We start from the raw sequence: 16,595 nt of genomic DNA on the forward strand, positions 1-16,595 counted from the left end.
TTGTTAATGAAGTATGTGCATTTTAAAAAGGCGTTTGTAGTAAATACAATTCAGGAATAATTCCTTTGTTTTGGATTTTTTTTTACTGTAACTCTTTTTATTTCAGCTCAACACCAGCCTCTGCAATATGTTGGCTATTGAAAGGAGTGTGACAGCTGCCTATCATCCCCAAACCAATAGTCTGGATGTGAAGACAAGCCACAACATAAAGCAGCAAGTTTATTTCAAACTTTTTTAGTATAGCTTTGTGACAGCGGGTCTTGTTTCGTTCCACTCTGATTTCCCGAAACGGAACTGTGTTGCTTTTAACCATGGATAATATAAATGTATTCACAAATTTAATCTATTACTATTCATTCAATATTGATATGTATTTCATACCAATACGTGATGTAGTGCATCGTTGGGCCAGACATTTTGAAGCATTTGTGAGACAGGCGTAATTGAATTTGTTTATATTGTGTTTCTTATTTTACATCTTAGAGCTCTCATAAAATTGGTCAACGACAAGCAGAACAACTGGGATGTCTTCTTGGAAGCTACGTTGTTTTCATTAAGGTCGAAGGTCCAGACCACCACCAAACACAGTCCTTTCCTCATGATGTATGGGAGAGAGGCTGTTTTCCCATCCGAGGTTCCTGTTGACATGCCGGTCAGTTTCAGGAGTCCTTGAAAAAATTATCATAATGACTGAACGATTAGTCGATTTTCCTCCATCCATAAACATAAATTGCACATAACAGGTTGAAACTGTTTTTGATTAGCAATTAAACTGTAAAATACTTGGAATGAAGTTACTATTTTTTCACACTTGTTTGTCATTTCAGCTTTCCACCATCAGTTTGCCCGAGGAGAGGACCTTTCATTCATTTTTGGATGAAAAAATAAAGTCGATGGAGTGTGTAAAAAAAAGAACTGCGGAAAACATCTCAAAGTCTCAGGACAAACAGAAGCAGGCATATGCTAAACGTGTACAAAAGAAGAACCAAAATACACTGTCTTACATTGGAGAGGAGGTGCTTTGGTTCAAAGTGAAGAGGGAGAGGAAGGAAAGGAAAATGGAGCCTGGCATGATGCAGGGTTGCATGTAGCTTCAGTCCAAAGGTCAGTGGCATCAAACTGCAGGAAGCATTGCCATCAAAATAGTTTCTTAGTCAAAGTCAATGCAAATTCCATCACCTCAGTCACATAAGTGGATTAGTCTGTGTGGGTCATGCACTATAAAGCAAGGTTACTTTTTACATTATTAAACATAACTATTGATTACACTATTATTGGGTATTTTGGTCAGTCTTCTGTGAAATTTATTTTTTCTACGATAACATGTACCATGTTTGTACAATGATTTATATACTCACACATAATGATTTGAGTTGCCACAGTTTAAAAGCTTTTGAAAAACATTGTTTCTAGGGAAGGCAGAGGACAACTGTGTGGTGTTCTTTTGCTCAAAAAAAATGCAGACGAGAGCATAATTGAAATGGTAAAGTATAACATAAAATATGTATGACCATAACATTTATCTCATTGTAGATTTTTTGGTGTACCAAATGCTCTTTTTATTGTTTTTTTGGTAGGTGCAGTGTGAATTGTGCATTAGATGGGCACATTTTGAGTGTGACCAATATGGCCACGACAGGAGCGCTCCATATTTCTGTAAGAAATGTCTCAAAGGAAAATAAAGATTTACGATCTTTGGTTGTTATTATTATTTTTTGAATAATTATTCTCTATTGCATATTCAGTATAAACACATACAGAATCCAATTCACAAATATATATATATACGTTTTAATAATATCTTAGCAACACTTTTCTTGTTGAAGATATTTATTTAGTTTAAATTAATATTATTGATGCTTTTTCTTAAAATGCTATGTATATATTTTTTACATTACATACATTGCCCACACTGTACCCCTGAAATCTTCAATAAAGACGTTATAATACAGCATCAAACTATACTCCCCATATTCTTACAGTGTCAATGGTGTGTGTCCACTACTGTTGTTTTACAGTATTGCTGTAAAACCACTTGATTCTGCAGCGGGTGCATCTTTTGATAGAGGCAAATGGTCTAACCATTAAATATGCTGCCAAATGCATAACGTAGCATTTTTTGATAGGGTAGCATGGTTTGATAGACTTCTAGTCACATTACAGTAGCAACAACTGACAAGGGAGCATAAGAGACATTCAAGTGAATTCTGCGTTTATAATTTTATTTTTAGAAGATGAGTGACATAAAACAATCTAAAACAGTTATAAAGTTCAAGAAATATATGAAGCATACAGGCACACACAGAAGACTGATAATGTTGTTTTTAACACTATAATTCTGAATACAATTATTGAAAACAACCTTAATGTCAAGGCAGTTATACAAGCCTGCAGCTCCTATCTTTTAATTCATTCCATGTTGATAGTCATTCTGTTGGTAATGCATATACGTATGAACATCCTGAATGTTCCAAGAGATAACACTTTCAACTAACCATGCGTGAGTCACGGGGGCCACCGGTAGTCTTGGGGTCTGGTTTGTCCTTTTACTTTGATTTGAGTCTTGACCAGTATCACAATGCAAGGGAATTCCTGTTAAAGGATCAAATAAAATAAGATGCCATCTGATAATACATATATATAGATTTACATAAGAACCAATATAATACAATAGAGGCTCTTCAAAAAGCATGTACGAACCAAAATTGTGTGCAAAGCTTACTACCAAAACAAGGATAACTAAAATAATCAACACAGGTGAGGAGACTAAGCTGAACAAAGCAAATATCTCACAGCGTTGGCACTGAGTAGACCACACACCGGTTACCAAGGCGACTATAGCTATTAGCTACTGTGTCACAAGCCAGCAATTTCCACTGCACCACCAGCCATATATAGGTCAGCCACAGGTACAAGCCAGTTTCAACCACAGCCTATGAGTCAAGTACGAGCACTCATCTTGAGCCATTCAGAGCTGGTTCATACCTTCTCTATAGAGTGCTTGCTTGACTGGAGTCTTCATTGGGAGGCTTCAGTTTGAAGAAGTTGAAAAAGCGGCCCACTTGGTCGGGCAACTCTGCCAGGACACTCTGAGCTAGAGCAATGCTGTTTGCCTGCGAGGGAAGAGAACACACAAATAACCAGACGAGGTAAGCCTTTATTTATTATCTTACCCACCAATTTATATAAATATATATATATTTTTTACTCTTCATATATTTATGAATGATTTATTGTCCAATCTTAATACCGGCGCTCACCTTGAAGGCCCTGAAAGGCACGAACTGGACGATGTCACGGAAGGCCACGTCGCCCCGCGACGACCGCAGCAGTTTGTCGTCGCTGTCGAGGAACTCCATGGCGCTGAAGTCGGCCGCGCCCACCCCGATGATGATGATGGACATGGGGAGGCGGGAGGCGTTGACGACGGCAGTTAGTGTCTGGTCCATGTCCGTGATCACGCCGTCGGTGATGATGAGCAGAACAAAGTATTGCTGTGAGGGACAGGAATGTTGTTGGGGCGGGGCAACACACACAGGTGGACAGGTAAACACAGAATGAATATAAGCGGACGCGTCAGGGATCGGGCAAAGTGCAATGCTTGGCTTGTCTAACATCCGATGCCGTGCAGAAAATGAACTAAAATAATTCTGTTCACGACTTTACAAGAAGGGATAAAAAAATTATTAGATGATCCAAAGAGTTGTTTCAAAGAAGACTGTTTCCGACAGGTGTATCTGATTAACAGTCGCTCAGCTCATTCTAAATCACTAGTCAAATCTGTCATGTCTGACTGTAACTACCTTAAAACCACATTAAGCTGGATCTCTCTATACTAAATTGACAAGATGAGCTATGATGAGTGCAGCCAGTTCAGCTACTGGTCCACATGGCTGCTCCCGATAGGGGGTCGGGTAAGCGCCAGCTAGGACGTTATCTCACCGAGGCAGTGTTCTGCTGCATGGCCTGTCTGGCGAAGCAGGCCACGTGGTTGATGATGGGGGCGAAGCAGGTGGGTCCGTAGAGCTTCACTACGGGCAGACACTGCTGGTAGGCAGACACCACCCCTTCGATGCCTGAACATGGAAACCCACAAGTATTCATGGTAAGCATATACAACATGGGTCGCATTTCCACAGAGATAGACTGTTGGATCACAGCACACAGGTAAATACAACTTTTGGAAAATAAGCTTTGGACCTACCATGACAGAATGGATAATCTGGGGTAAAGTTTATCGGGAACTCATGGGACACCTGGGGAAAAAGAATCAATGTAGTATTATATAATCTAACCTAACTGTGAAACGACTAGTCTCTATTTTAAAAACCCTGGCTCAATCAACCCATGGATAGTGTCTTTAAAAAATCGATTTGGTCTGCACGAATGAAGAGGAAATATATAATGTTTTATTCTCTACGGAATGTTGAGAAATATGCACTGACACATTGAGTTATTTTTTGAATGAATGATGGATAGAGGAGTCAAACCGATAGTGACGTTATTGGCGACTCATTCGAGTTGGATGCAGTGGATGCCTTCAAATGATGAATGAGATTTTGAGGTGACGTGACCACTAACTATATCTCTCCTCGTGTCGTTCCATTGTCCCTCCTACTGGTAACTACTGGAGGATTTTGTAAAGAGATTAAGATCACATGCTACAACTAATTTGCGATGGTTTTTTTATGGGTTGGACATACCGTCCCAGTGGGAGGCACGATGGCTCCAAACCCGAAGGCGGGAAAGGTTTTGGTACTGCACAGGTAGGAAAGAGTTCAGTTATTATAAGTGAATTATCGCTTGTATTTCATAACTTTTGAGGTCATTTAAAGTTAATATTTTCACATTAACAGGCACATTAATTGACTCCCAAAGATAATGATGACTATTGTTGACATTCCTCTGGAAACATTAGGACCCAACATAGAGGACGGGTTGTTGGTAAATAGGGAAACGGACAACGCAATGTTTGCCATCGCACTGCGGCTCACCTGTCGTAGTCCTGGATCACAGAGCCCACGGCCCAGATGGCGGCCAGGTACTCGTTGTAGCCCTGAGGGTCGATGAAGTGGAGGGACTGGGGGCTCCGGGGGTCCCCGTTCGAGGCTGTGAAGTCTATGGCTATCTGGAGCAGGCGGGGGGGGGATAAGGATCAACTTATGAAGCAGGAAAACGTACCGCCAAGACAAGGTGCACATCGTACTGATCATTTGTATGCATGGCTTGTCTGCCAACCCACCGTGAAGTTGAGTTGGCAACCCCCCATGATGTAATTCAAGAAGGTGTACTCCTTCACCACCTGAACGTTGATACAAAGCTTTTAATCTTACATACACCATTCATTTCAGATAACATATCAGATGTCTTATTTTGACATTTCATTGAGGGCGGTAGCAATCAGCTAATTTGACTCCGCAGATTGTGGATGAAGATGATGTGGACCATATATTAATACATTTAGACTGACTCAGTTGTCACTTTTCTTAAACAAATTTGTTACTTGTGACCTTAACCCTAAGCCAAGCAAGCTTATTATAAACATGATATGACATATACCTCACATCTCTTGATGCAAATGACACCAGAATTCTTGTAGCCTGGCTTCCTCTCAGACTTTTTCCTGTTCACGCACGCAAACTCAGCCTGAAAATCAGGAAAAAAATATCTACATTTTGACGAAACACCCTTAACACACAAATAAGTGCACACAAAAACGCACACAATTCCCACCGGAGATGTGTATGTGCCGGCTTCCAACTGTGACAGGGTGGTCACAAAGGATCCGATAATGCTGTGGGCGCCGTTCGTGTAGTGGTCGTAACAGTCCACCTGGGGCGGAGAAGGACGCACAGACCACAATGTCATCTAGTCTCCTCTCACAAGTCAGAGGCGCACACACGCACACACACACACACACACACAGGTGCATTAAAAAACAAAAAAACATGCATTCAATGGTGCACACACCACACTACTTAAGAGTGCCACAGACAGACCAACACAGACTGTGTGTGAGAGTGAGTGAGTGAGTGAGTGAGTGAGTGAGTGAGTGAGTGAGTGAGTGAGTGAGTGAGTGAGTGAGTGAGAGATTTTCACACCTTCGTGATGCACTGCCATGAAACTCGGGCCGGAGGCCGCAAGCATACCTTCGTCAAAAAGCTGTTTCCACACTGGGATGCGCTGTTAACTGAGCCACACACACAAGTTAGAAAATGTAAAGAAAAGCTAAAGAAAAATAAACAGCACACATCACACTGTTAATGAAGATTTTAGGGAGCAACGTGCAAGGTTAATACAAAGAATGCAATTATTACAGTGGTAGTGTGTGCGTGTGCGTGTGCGTGTGTGTGTGTACTCGGATGGGTTTCTCCACGTCGCCTCCACAGAGCGACTGCACAGTGATACGGAAGGGCCTCCATGTTGGATTCAGGTTGTTTTTCACCACCTGGGCGACACAAGCCGATATGAGGCGGTTGAACAACGGACTGCTGTGAGTAGTAAGACCGCTGTAAGACCGTAAGACAGCGGTGGAAGGATTGTTATGCTGTGTACCTCAGTTCTGTGGGCCAGCTGCCACCCAGCTTCTGTCTGCTTGTGGAATTCCAGGAAAGGGTCGGACCACCACAAATACTGCAATAAAATAATTTCACATAAACCAAAGAGACACATATCATAATAGCCCGCCTGAAATCTGAGACAAACTTTGTCAGTATTCTTTAGAAAAGGATGGAGGAGGTACACACGACAATAGTTGGGAACTGTTGGATGGGAAGGCAGTGTCTCTGAATCCCAGTTAAGAGTATGAATGCCTTTTAACTTTTTGCACACCTGGCCTTCTCACAAGGAAGAGGTACAGGATCTCAAAGTGTCGGATAAAAAGCTATAATATCGTGGAGGTGCGGTTGCTGTACCTTTTTGTCTAGCTTCCGAGCTGAAACTTCAAAATGAGCCACTCTGTTGTCCTGAATCTCCTCAGCGCAGATCTTTGGAAGAAAAATATTTCATTGTTTGTTCTTCGTTATATTAAATTAAATTCAGGTTATTAGACCATTAATCCTATAGTCTAGAGTGATATGATTAATGGGAAACCCTGTCCTACCCGATATATGCTAGTTAAAGATATATAACTATAGAGCCAGTCACATGTAGAAAAGAAATACTCATTATTTGACTGATCTTTTTATATACTTTGTCGCTATCGAAATTGAAGCAGCAAATAAGTAATATTATTGTAAGTTGACCATGAATGTTCCATTGTACTAAAGTAAACTCGAACTTCTGTGAACGTTCTGAAATAGACCTGAGTATCATAGAGGAGATATTCCATTCTTTCTGATGGCCTTCCATGTGTGCATAACTACGACAATAACAACATGACTGAGGAAGTTTACTGTGATGGTTCCCTTCCCGGCTGTCCTCCTGTCCTTCAGCAGAAGAGGGCGAGTCATCCTTCTACACGACACAATCTGAAGGAACGTCAAAATGCCTTGAGGATACAGGGAACCATTACTCACTACAGCACAGCACGAAATGGGAACATATGAAAGCACACAATACATATCCGAGCGCAAACCCTAAACAAAGCAGGGCATTAAGGATAGTGGTTTCGGGTAGTTTGACTCCCGGTGTAACGGTTCCAGGTTCAAACCCCATTGTCCATAGTCTAACCGTAGGCACTTAGCATGCAACATTCATCTGTATCATGCAAGTCGCGTTGGATACAAGTGTCTAAAGTTGCTAAATTATGTGAGAGTGGACTCACTTGGCCTAAAGTGCACTCCAGCTCTCCCAGGAAGTCGTCGTCTCCCAGGTCATACGTGTCGTTGTCGATGTCATACACGCAGAACTTCAGCTTTTGAAGCGTCTCAAAGAAGTAGTCAATTTTAAACTTCTTGGAGAACCTTGGATTAAGGCAGTTCAGAACCATCTCTGTGCGACCAAACTGATGGGGGGTTGGAGAAGCATTGTACAGATATACAAAAAGCATTTTAATGTGCAGAAATTAATGATGTACTATACATTAACTTTTTGAGAGATGTAAGACTGTTGTTTTTCACCTGAAATCATAGAATGCTGCACAACACAGCTTAATATATGTGCCGCTTTATAGATAATGGATAATAATGTTGAAAATGTGTTTTAATTAAACTAAACTAATCCACTTAAACGATGTCTGACGGCTGTCCTCCCCCATAATCTATTCTGAGTGCATGGAGTAGGCCTATTGGTGAACTTATTTTGCAATAATGTTTGCAATCATGCAGGGTTTAAATAAGTAATATGTGTACTGGAGCAACTACACACCTCATACCAGCCAGTTCCTGATTCGATGTACAACGCACAGAGTGGATCAGACTTGGAGAACACATCCATGTCCATTAGATTCTCACAAGAGATCGTCAGCTCCACCTTGGTCACACATTGGAGAGGAACCACGGGCACTGGCCCACCGGTAGCCATTGCAGCTTTTTAGACGCAAAAAAAAACCTCAGCCCCAACAGAAACTTCTCACTGAATAGAGAAAGCATTCATTGATGACAACTGAATACCATCTAACCTAATCCTACCATCTAAGAATACCCTACTGATATTTCAATATTAGAACAGTCAATTTTACATAAACAATACAAAAGAGTCCCTATGCTGCTGTTCACGCTAGTCAGATGCCATCTGACAGCAGTGGGCGTTTCCCTCACTGACGTTGTGGAATGTACACAACGCCCAAATACATCATGTCGACTTTAACACAAAACCCAAATCCATTTAATTAATGTCCGAGTGTGGATTAAGTGAATTATATCATAATTGATCAGTCGTTAAACTAAATGTACCAATCTAAAATGATTCCGGAACTATTATGCTCATATTCTGTTTCATATCGACAGCAAACACGTGGCGGGCGCTATTGAGTTGCATTCAATAGCAGTCACGTAAAACCGAACAGTTAAAACTGAATAACCACCGCTAAATTGTTTTTTTTATATGTATTTAGTTAACGTTTGATTATAGTTTACCAATTGAAATGAATTGTTCATAGGTCAAAGATTCATATGGAAAAGCTTTGCGGTTTTGCAACATTATCAGTGCGTTGCAATCTTGAATGCCCTCCTCTTTTTTTCAACAAGTATCCGTCTATTTGTTTATCGTTCAGCAGCAGTACCTTGTAGACATCTGCAAGCATGACAGGGACACTACTAATGCGGTTTTTAACAAGGAGTTTGTTGTCTGGCAACCCGATCATCAGGAGCAGGGGAGTTGCATCGTTTATTTGGACAACGGCGAAGAGAACTAACGCATTTTTAATTGTAAATAATGATTCATACTGCTATTCAATGGAAGTTGATGATGACTAATGGTTAGTTGCATCGGACCGTAATTTAGTTCTTAAGGGTTAGATCATCGTGTTTTGACCTTGGAATTATCGGTATGATTTAAATGCGATGTAGGTGAAAGGGCAAGCATTGATAGATCTGTAGCTTAGTTATTAACCATCATAACCCCACTTTACTGAGTTATAGTGATGCTTAAGAAAACCTAAAAGGATGCCCTCCTGAGCAAACAGTGGCATGACAACTGTCATGTGTAGGCCCTACCTGTTAATTAATAGATGCACCTGGTAACCTGAGCTGACTTTGTTTCTCTTTCTCTACAGAGTGGGAGAGTAGCGTTCTGCCTAGGACTACCTACAGTGTGTTACCTGGGCCATGAAGCTTACAGAGGAATTCATAGTGCAGCAGTGGTCTTTGCTTTAGAAAAAGGTGATTTGCCTATCCATCCATCCATACAAATATTACAACACATTCATTCTAAACAAATTCATTGTGCTTTTCTATTGTACAGCAGAAGAGGAGATAATTGAGCAGGCTGACTACCTCCACAGTTGTGCAGAGACAGAAAAGCTTTATCAACTTCTACAACAGTATAACAACAGGTTAATATCTTACTGCCTTGTTTATAATATGCTCTTAAAATGATCTGCCGTTGAAAAGGTTTAGGCATTAGGCATTAAGGCCTAGATATCTGTTAATGTATTGGGATCAGGTTATCACATCTCACAGCTTAAACAAAATCACCCTGCCTTTTGAGTCTGGCTCTTCCTAACCTTTCAGTGCCGTTTTTAGAGCAGTAATAAGGTCTAGGCATAGCCGTCAGTCTTAATCCAGTGACATGTTAAATTTGTGTATATCACGAGTATGAGTTGCAGTCATGACACCCAAGAATCGGACAGTGGTATGAATCACAGGTCTGAATGGCATCACACACGAGTCTACCCTGCGTGGTTTCAGCAATGACGTAGAGTTCTTATGGAGGCTGGCGCGGGCCACACGGGACCGGGCCATGGTACAGGGCGTGCCCGCCGACCAGAAGAAGGCGCTGGTGTACGAGGCCTTTGGCTACGCCGAGAAGGCCCTTGAGAAAGACGATGCATGCTTTGCGTCGCACAAAGTAAGTAAAGCTCACCCCCATCACCTCTGTGTACTCACATTAATTATAACCATTATTAATTCAAAGATTATGCTCACCTCTCGGTTGGTGGGTTCATCATGCTGGGAAACAAACCAGTACTTGACTAGTTGGAGTAGGTTTGTCTGTTCTACTTAGAGCAATAGATGTATAGCTACATATTGACACAGGCAAAGGTGTTTGAGAGTCAAAATCAAAAAGTCTACCAAATTCAGTCATATAATGTATCCTGGAAAACCTTGATATTAAAAAGTTGTTTTCCAGTCATAGAACATTTTCAAATGTAAAGAGTGTCCTGGAACACGTCATGGAAAATTGGAAAGTTGGGTAAAGCGAGTTTAACATCCTACCAATGCGTCAGGGAGTTCCATGAGGGCTTTCGCAGTAACTCCAGGAGCTGGCCCCATTCTGGTGGTCACTGAATCCTTCCAAGCCTAAAGCAGCTTAGTTCCAAATCCAGGAGTTCCATCTCATTGTTCCGTCCAGCTTCCTCCAGAAAATAAATTAAATATAAAAAGAAAGGCATTTCAAAAAATCTATTTGCAAATAGATTGACGTTAAATGCTTGTATATCCTAGGTTATAATACACCTCAATGAATTTGGTTCACTGTGAATGAAAATGTATCACGGTACACATTCAACTGAATAGGATTGCTGCCACTGACAGTCCGTACGGGGAATATGCACAACTGAGCACAGAAAGGTTTTGGTTGATGTCTTGGAAAATACCAGAAAATAAGATCAAAATAATGGGAATCCTGTATAATGTAAACTAACCGTATCTAATGGCCTCTCTGCCCTTGTGTCATAAAACTCAATGAGCTGGCGCTTTTGATTCAGATGCGTTTGACTTTGCGTACTTGGATACTAGTTACTATGGAAGATGCTAAACCACATACACGTTTCATCCTCATTTTCTCCCCTCTCACACAGTGGTACGGTATCCTCCTCAGTGATTTAGGGGACTACATGGGAACCAAACACAAGCTGGAGAAGTCCCTTGTTATCCGGAAGCATCTGGAGGTAAACACTAATTTTCTGCAGGGTCGAATTATAACCATGTGTATATGTATATAAATACATAGGGTGTTCCAAAGGTGTTCCAAGGTACACATAGGTTGTTCCAGTACATTGTGTGTGACCTTTATGAATCCTGACGGGGGAAAATACTCATGTTTGTAATGCTTTTGAAATATTTATCTGTCCTCCCTTTGCAGAGAGCTAAGGAGCTCAATCCCAATGACCCTACCACAGTATACATATTAGGATACTGGTGAGTCTGTTTTAATGTCCTCGGGTCTGTCTGACATGTTGTGCACCATTAAAAGTGAATCCAGTTATTGGAGAACTTTGCACTTGAGACGTGCAATTGGTCAAACAGTAAACACCAACGCTCCTGCTCGTCCAAAAGGTGCTTCTCTTTTGCCGAGTTGTCATGGTCCCTCCGGAAATTGGCAACCGTGATTTTCGGGACGCCCCCAACGTCCTCGTACGAAGAGGTGAGCAGTCGGCACTCCTTAGCCCGATTACAAATGTTTAAAAGAGCTGCAAGAACACATGAGCAGCTCTTTACAATATGAACAGGAATAAGTCATATTTTACTGACTCCATTAGGCTCTGGAGTTCTTCTTGAAAGCAGAAGAAGGTAAAAGAAGAGCGCCATCAAACACACCAATTTAAATAACAAAGTGGGGTTTGGATCCGAACTTTGCCCCATCATTGACCGGCTCATCCCAAGTGCTGTGTTTTCCCCCCTCAGTGAAACCGGGCTTCTACAGTAAGAATCTGCTGATGCTGGGGAAGACCTACCTGGCCCTGAAGGACAAGGAGAACGCCCACCTGTGGCTGACCAAGGCCAGAGACTACCGGCCCATCACCACAGAGGACAAAGAGGTAGGCCTCAGCCATACCCAATGGGATGGGACCCTAGAAAACAACACTTATTCTTGAATTGGGAAAGGTATAGTTGAAAAGGAAAAAGCTAAAAAAGTACGAGTGAGTGATACAAGTCCTAGCTATTTATTTTTTATGTCTGTATGAGTGTTTCATTCATACAATTATGTATTCCTTACAAACGCATCCCCAAATAGCCCCTGATTTTACAGCTCAACTATTGTAATGCCAACAATTTCGATAATTTATTAGTCGAGTCCAAATACCTTGAGGGAAGCATATGTTGTTTGGGTTGTTTTGTGGCTGAAGCTGAATACATGCACCTCTCCACAGGTCCATCAAGAAGCTGTACAGCTCCTCAAACGGTTGGGCTGAGGGGACAAATATCTCACCCTGATCTTCGTAGGCTTTACTTCGAGCCCCCGCTTTCTTAATCTTAATTTATTGCATTTGTAACAATGAGTATAGTGAAATAATGTGATAGGAGCTGATAATGTTATTTGACCCTTTTGATAACAGAAAATCGAAAAAAATAATTGTATTTCCTGGAAGAGGGCATTCGTTAATCATGGGCAACGCTAGCAGAAATAAACGGTGTCAATATAGGCTACGTCCGTATCTGTCTCAACTTCAATGCATAAACCTGTCAATCTACAAAGAAACACGCATACAATGAGAAATGCGAATAAAGACAAAGTCAACCTTCCGTAAAGGTGGTCAGATATATTTATTAAATATGGTTCCATTTCCACAGGCAAGATCCAACCAAAAGAAACAAATAATAATCAAAAAGGAAATCTATTGTTTTTACTTTGCTTCAAGAACAGAATAAAAATTGTTCCTTTTGACTCCTGAGCAGAAGGAATCGAGTTCCCTGTGATTCTTAACGACATAACATCATTGGAGGTCATCGGAGGGGTTCATTCAGCTATTTGGCTCATACATCGATCTCTTCATTTAAAACGCGGTTAAAGGGTGTGGGGGGGGGTATATTACGCAACGACTCCACTATAGCATCTTTCCATACAGTGTAGTTGATGGTTACAGTGTGTATCTACACGCGATATGTTACGTTTGGGGTTGTTTTGCGTTTCAGATTGCCTCGATAAAAGTCACAGCAGCACTCTCCCCGATTAACCCCACCTTCAGTTTTTCAACGGCCTCTCATCACATTTTGGTTCGACAGCTAGATCACGAGTAGGCATAGGGTGTGTGTGCTCCGTGCTCCCCAGGGTGCCGGGGCGCCTCAAGGCAACCTGATACGAAAACCTCCACGTCTGAGAATGAAGGTTATTGAATAAAAAAAAAAAAGGCTTTAAGATTTTTCATCAATGAAACATCGGTTCCGCGCGATTAATTACAATAACTAATTACTTTAATTTCTTAAAATGTTCTCTGTACAATGAATACTCATATACAGTTTGATTTCCTTCCTCTGATAGTGGATTTTGTAGTTCAGAAGGAAGCACAGCGTTACACGATCATTATTTTTTTTTTAATCTCCTTTTGTCGGTAATAATTCCTCTTTTTTCCTGCAGTCCCTGTGGTCAGCTTCGACCAGCGGGATCAATGAAATGTTATATACAAGGCATATATTTATTTTGACATGGGCTACTCCTCTGTGAGACAAAAAGCGTTTTTAACAGGGACACACTCACACGCACGCACACAGTGGTTTCGCTTGCCTTGCCTCCAGACATTCGACATGAAGCACCAGAGTTTTCTTCCAACACTATTTATACACGTGTATAATTCACATTAATAACTGTGAAAATGTCACCTGAAAACAAAAAACAAACATAAAAATGGGATGACGAAGCAGAGGGGGGACATTTGAAGATAAAGACGGACAGCCCAAGTTTCTTTTTTAAACAAACATTGGTCGCTGTCAAACTGAATTTGGCTACATTATCTCTTCTGTAAAAAAATCGGAATCAAGGAGAAATGTGGAAAAGGATTTTAGTTCAGCTAGAATACAGTTCGGAGCTGATTTAGAAGGGACATTCATGTATACTGTATGAGTCATTCATTTAATTTCAACATCTACAATCTCTAACATATGTTTTAAGGGCCATTTTACAATCCAAGCGGCAAAAATATGTTGTTCGTAAACACTCACTTTATGTTTGCATTCGTGTCCATTTCTTAGTATACATGTTGCCTTTTGTGCATTATGGAAATAAATGATTGTGTCAAATGGCCAGTGTAAATGTTTCAACATTAACATTGCAGATGTGGCAACCCATGACAACTTGCATCACACAGAAGTTTTGAATGGTAATTCTCCAATGTTTGTTCAAATGCTGCTATACCAGTTCTAACTACACTTCCCAGCGGTTCACATCGATTTCCACAATCTTAATCCCAAACTGCTGACTGTATTAGCACAATGAACCCAGGCGTTGTATGTAGGCCTATAAAGCGGTTATGGTAAATGACAACACTTGTGTGAAGCGCCCCCTGCATTCAATGTCATACTGCTATAGGTCACTATAAAATAAATAAACTGATGGCGCGATTGCACTCCAAACTGTTAAATACATACATTTAAAGGCAGAAAAGAAACAAGGTGTGCAGTTTTCTAATAGACATTTGAGTTACACTTATTAGCTTATTGCGCGTTCCTTATCAAAGTCTTGCACGGCAGTGCGTTTCTATGCGGAAATATATTAAAGGGATTGGCCAAATTGTTTACTGCCTCTTTCCTAGTTGGCCAACAAAAGAATCTAGGTTTTTACAAATGCTTATCTATTTTGGTTACCAGGTTACATTTCATGCTGAATGTAGACCCTATAGAGACCCTTCAGACTGTGAGCTTACAACGGCCTTCTAAACAAGCGTTACGGGCGATTTGTGGCGAAACGGTTTGTAAGGTATTTATTTCTACCCATGATCAAAGCTTGTTCCCTACTCCATGTGTGCAAAGGAAAGTGAAACACGTTAAACTCTCTGAGGTCTATTCGTCACTATACTGTGATGGATGAGAAACGAATAAGTGGTGGGGGACGTCTCTGCTGTCGTCATCACGGCGACCCTGGAAAGCCTACGTTTCCCCCGGCAACGCAAAGACACCCCAGAAAGAACCAGCTGCAAGTCGCAAGCAGCAAAATAAATACATGGCACGGTTTAAGTTGTGTGTGTGTGTGTTAAACCCTGCATCTTGGATGAGTCACCAATTTTCACAAGGTTACAGGTGAGTAATTTTTTGTCTTTTCTCAAGGAGGGGATCTTTGTCCCAGCTTGGGTTTCAAGGCCATCCAATCACAGGGAGAGGGAAGAGTGTGAGTCTGAGAGTGTGAGTCTGAGAGAGAGTGTGTGTGTGTGTGTGTGTGTGTGTGTGTGTGTGTGTGTGTGTGTGTGTGTGTGTGTGTGGTCAAGGGAAGTATGATCTATGTCTTGCGTACTGCGATGTACTGCGGTAAAGGAAACGAAGGGGGGACAATACTCTTCATTCAGTCATGATGTGGTCGGGTGTTACCGTGGGAACACACCGGCGTGAGCTATGAGTGGCGTGTGTCCATCAGGTGGTTTGTTTTCTTGTAAAGTCAGTGGGCGATAAGACGAGGCGGACAGGGCTTCTCCATCCCCCACCCAAACCTGGGGGGGGGGGATGGGGTCCGATGGGGGGGGAGGAGGGGATGAGGGGGTGAAATCCCAGGCACTCTGAAACTACAATCAGCCTTTTAAAAGCTCTATAGAACTAGAGCCGTAGAAGAAGTTAAACGCTTTAGCTATAAAATCCTCTTCAGAACACTTTCAGTTTCCTTAATAACGATAAAAAAAAAAACGATGATTTCGTCTCCTCAAGACGGCGCGGTTTAGGTGCTTGCATATCTCATGACGGGTTAGCGATACTCTGAAGGGCGTAGGGGGGGACAAAGGGATTGCTGCAGAGAAATGATTCTGTGGATTAAGATTTGGTTTAAAATGACAAAATAGCTTATATACATTGGTATTCATCTGTGCAATTCTTCCTTTTTTTGTTTACTTGGCTGTATAAACAGCACGGGAGGGGAGGGGGAAGGGGGTGGGTCAGGCAGCGCGAGAGGGAGGGAGGGGGAGATAGTGATGAAGCACCCCCCGCCTCCCCCCGTCCTCCCGCCATGCTCTTGTTGGCTCTCTACTCCTGTCCGAATCCTTCAGTCTCCTCGATGGCGAACAGCAGCTTCTCCTTCAGCTGCTCAAAGCTCTTGTAGGGGGGGAGGTCCAGCCGGTTAAAGCTGGAAGGGAAAAC

At 41.7% G+C, this 16,595-nt stretch overlaps 3 protein-coding genes across 4 annotated transcripts in view; 1 reads left to right on the forward strand and 2 right to left on the reverse strand.

The window, feature by feature from the left end:
* Positions 1-1,815: 1,815 nt before the first annotated feature.
* Positions 1,816-8,805, reverse strand: LOC130377309 (copine-3-like). Its single transcript, XM_056584373.1, has 16 exons — positions 8,308-8,805; positions 7,766-7,945; positions 7,395-7,469; positions 6,915-6,986; positions 6,556-6,633; positions 6,359-6,448; positions 5,734-5,832; positions 5,560-5,646; positions 5,243-5,302; positions 4,995-5,128; positions 4,704-4,758; positions 4,205-4,256; positions 3,943-4,076; positions 3,261-3,494; positions 2,986-3,113; positions 1,816-2,592 (listed from the first exon to the last, which is right to left on the reverse strand). The coding sequence occupies exons 1-15, from the start codon at positions 8,461-8,463 to the stop codon at positions 2,991-2,993; spliced, it is 1,629 nt and encodes a 542-aa protein (XP_056440348.1). The 5' UTR covers positions 8,464-8,805; the 3' UTR covers positions 1,816-2,592; positions 2,986-2,990.
* Positions 8,806-8,937: 132 nt separating this feature from the next.
* Positions 8,938-13,475, forward strand: LOC130376875 (regulator of microtubule dynamics protein 1-like). 2 transcript variants are annotated; one of them, XM_056583782.1, is made up of 10 exons: positions 8,938-9,308; positions 9,656-9,761; positions 9,847-9,934; positions 10,290-10,449; positions 11,402-11,491; positions 11,686-11,741; positions 11,880-11,967; positions 12,083-12,113; positions 12,228-12,361; positions 12,695-13,475. In XM_056583782.1, exons 1-10 carry the CDS (start codon positions 9,183-9,185, stop codon positions 12,734-12,736), a joined length of 921 nt encoding a protein of 306 aa, XP_056439757.1. In that variant the 5' UTR covers positions 8,938-9,182; the 3' UTR covers positions 12,737-13,475. The 2 variants fall into 2 exon arrangements, with proteins under 2 accessions (XP_056439757.1, XP_056439756.1); XM_056583781.1 differs by having other exon boundaries at positions 8,943-9,308; positions 9,844-9,934; positions 12,695-13,424.
* The window catches only part of LOC130376876 (NEDD4-like E3 ubiquitin-protein ligase WWP1), a 37,226-nt gene continuing 33,053 nt past the window's right edge, over positions 12,423-16,595 (reverse strand). The window contains exon 25 of the mRNA XM_056583783.1: positions 12,423-16,581. Coding sequence (XP_056439758.1) covers positions 16,482-16,581 — 100 coding nt within the window. The 3' untranslated portion in view covers positions 12,423-16,481. The remainder of the gene's footprint in view (positions 16,582-16,595) is intronic.

The sequence above is a fragment of the Gadus chalcogrammus genome, chromosome 23 (assembly GCF_026213295.1).
Source record: "Gadus chalcogrammus isolate NIFS_2021 chromosome 23, NIFS_Gcha_1.0, whole genome shotgun sequence".
In the NCBI taxonomy this organism is placed as follows: domain Eukaryota; kingdom Metazoa; phylum Chordata; class Actinopteri; order Gadiformes; family Gadidae; genus Gadus; species Gadus chalcogrammus.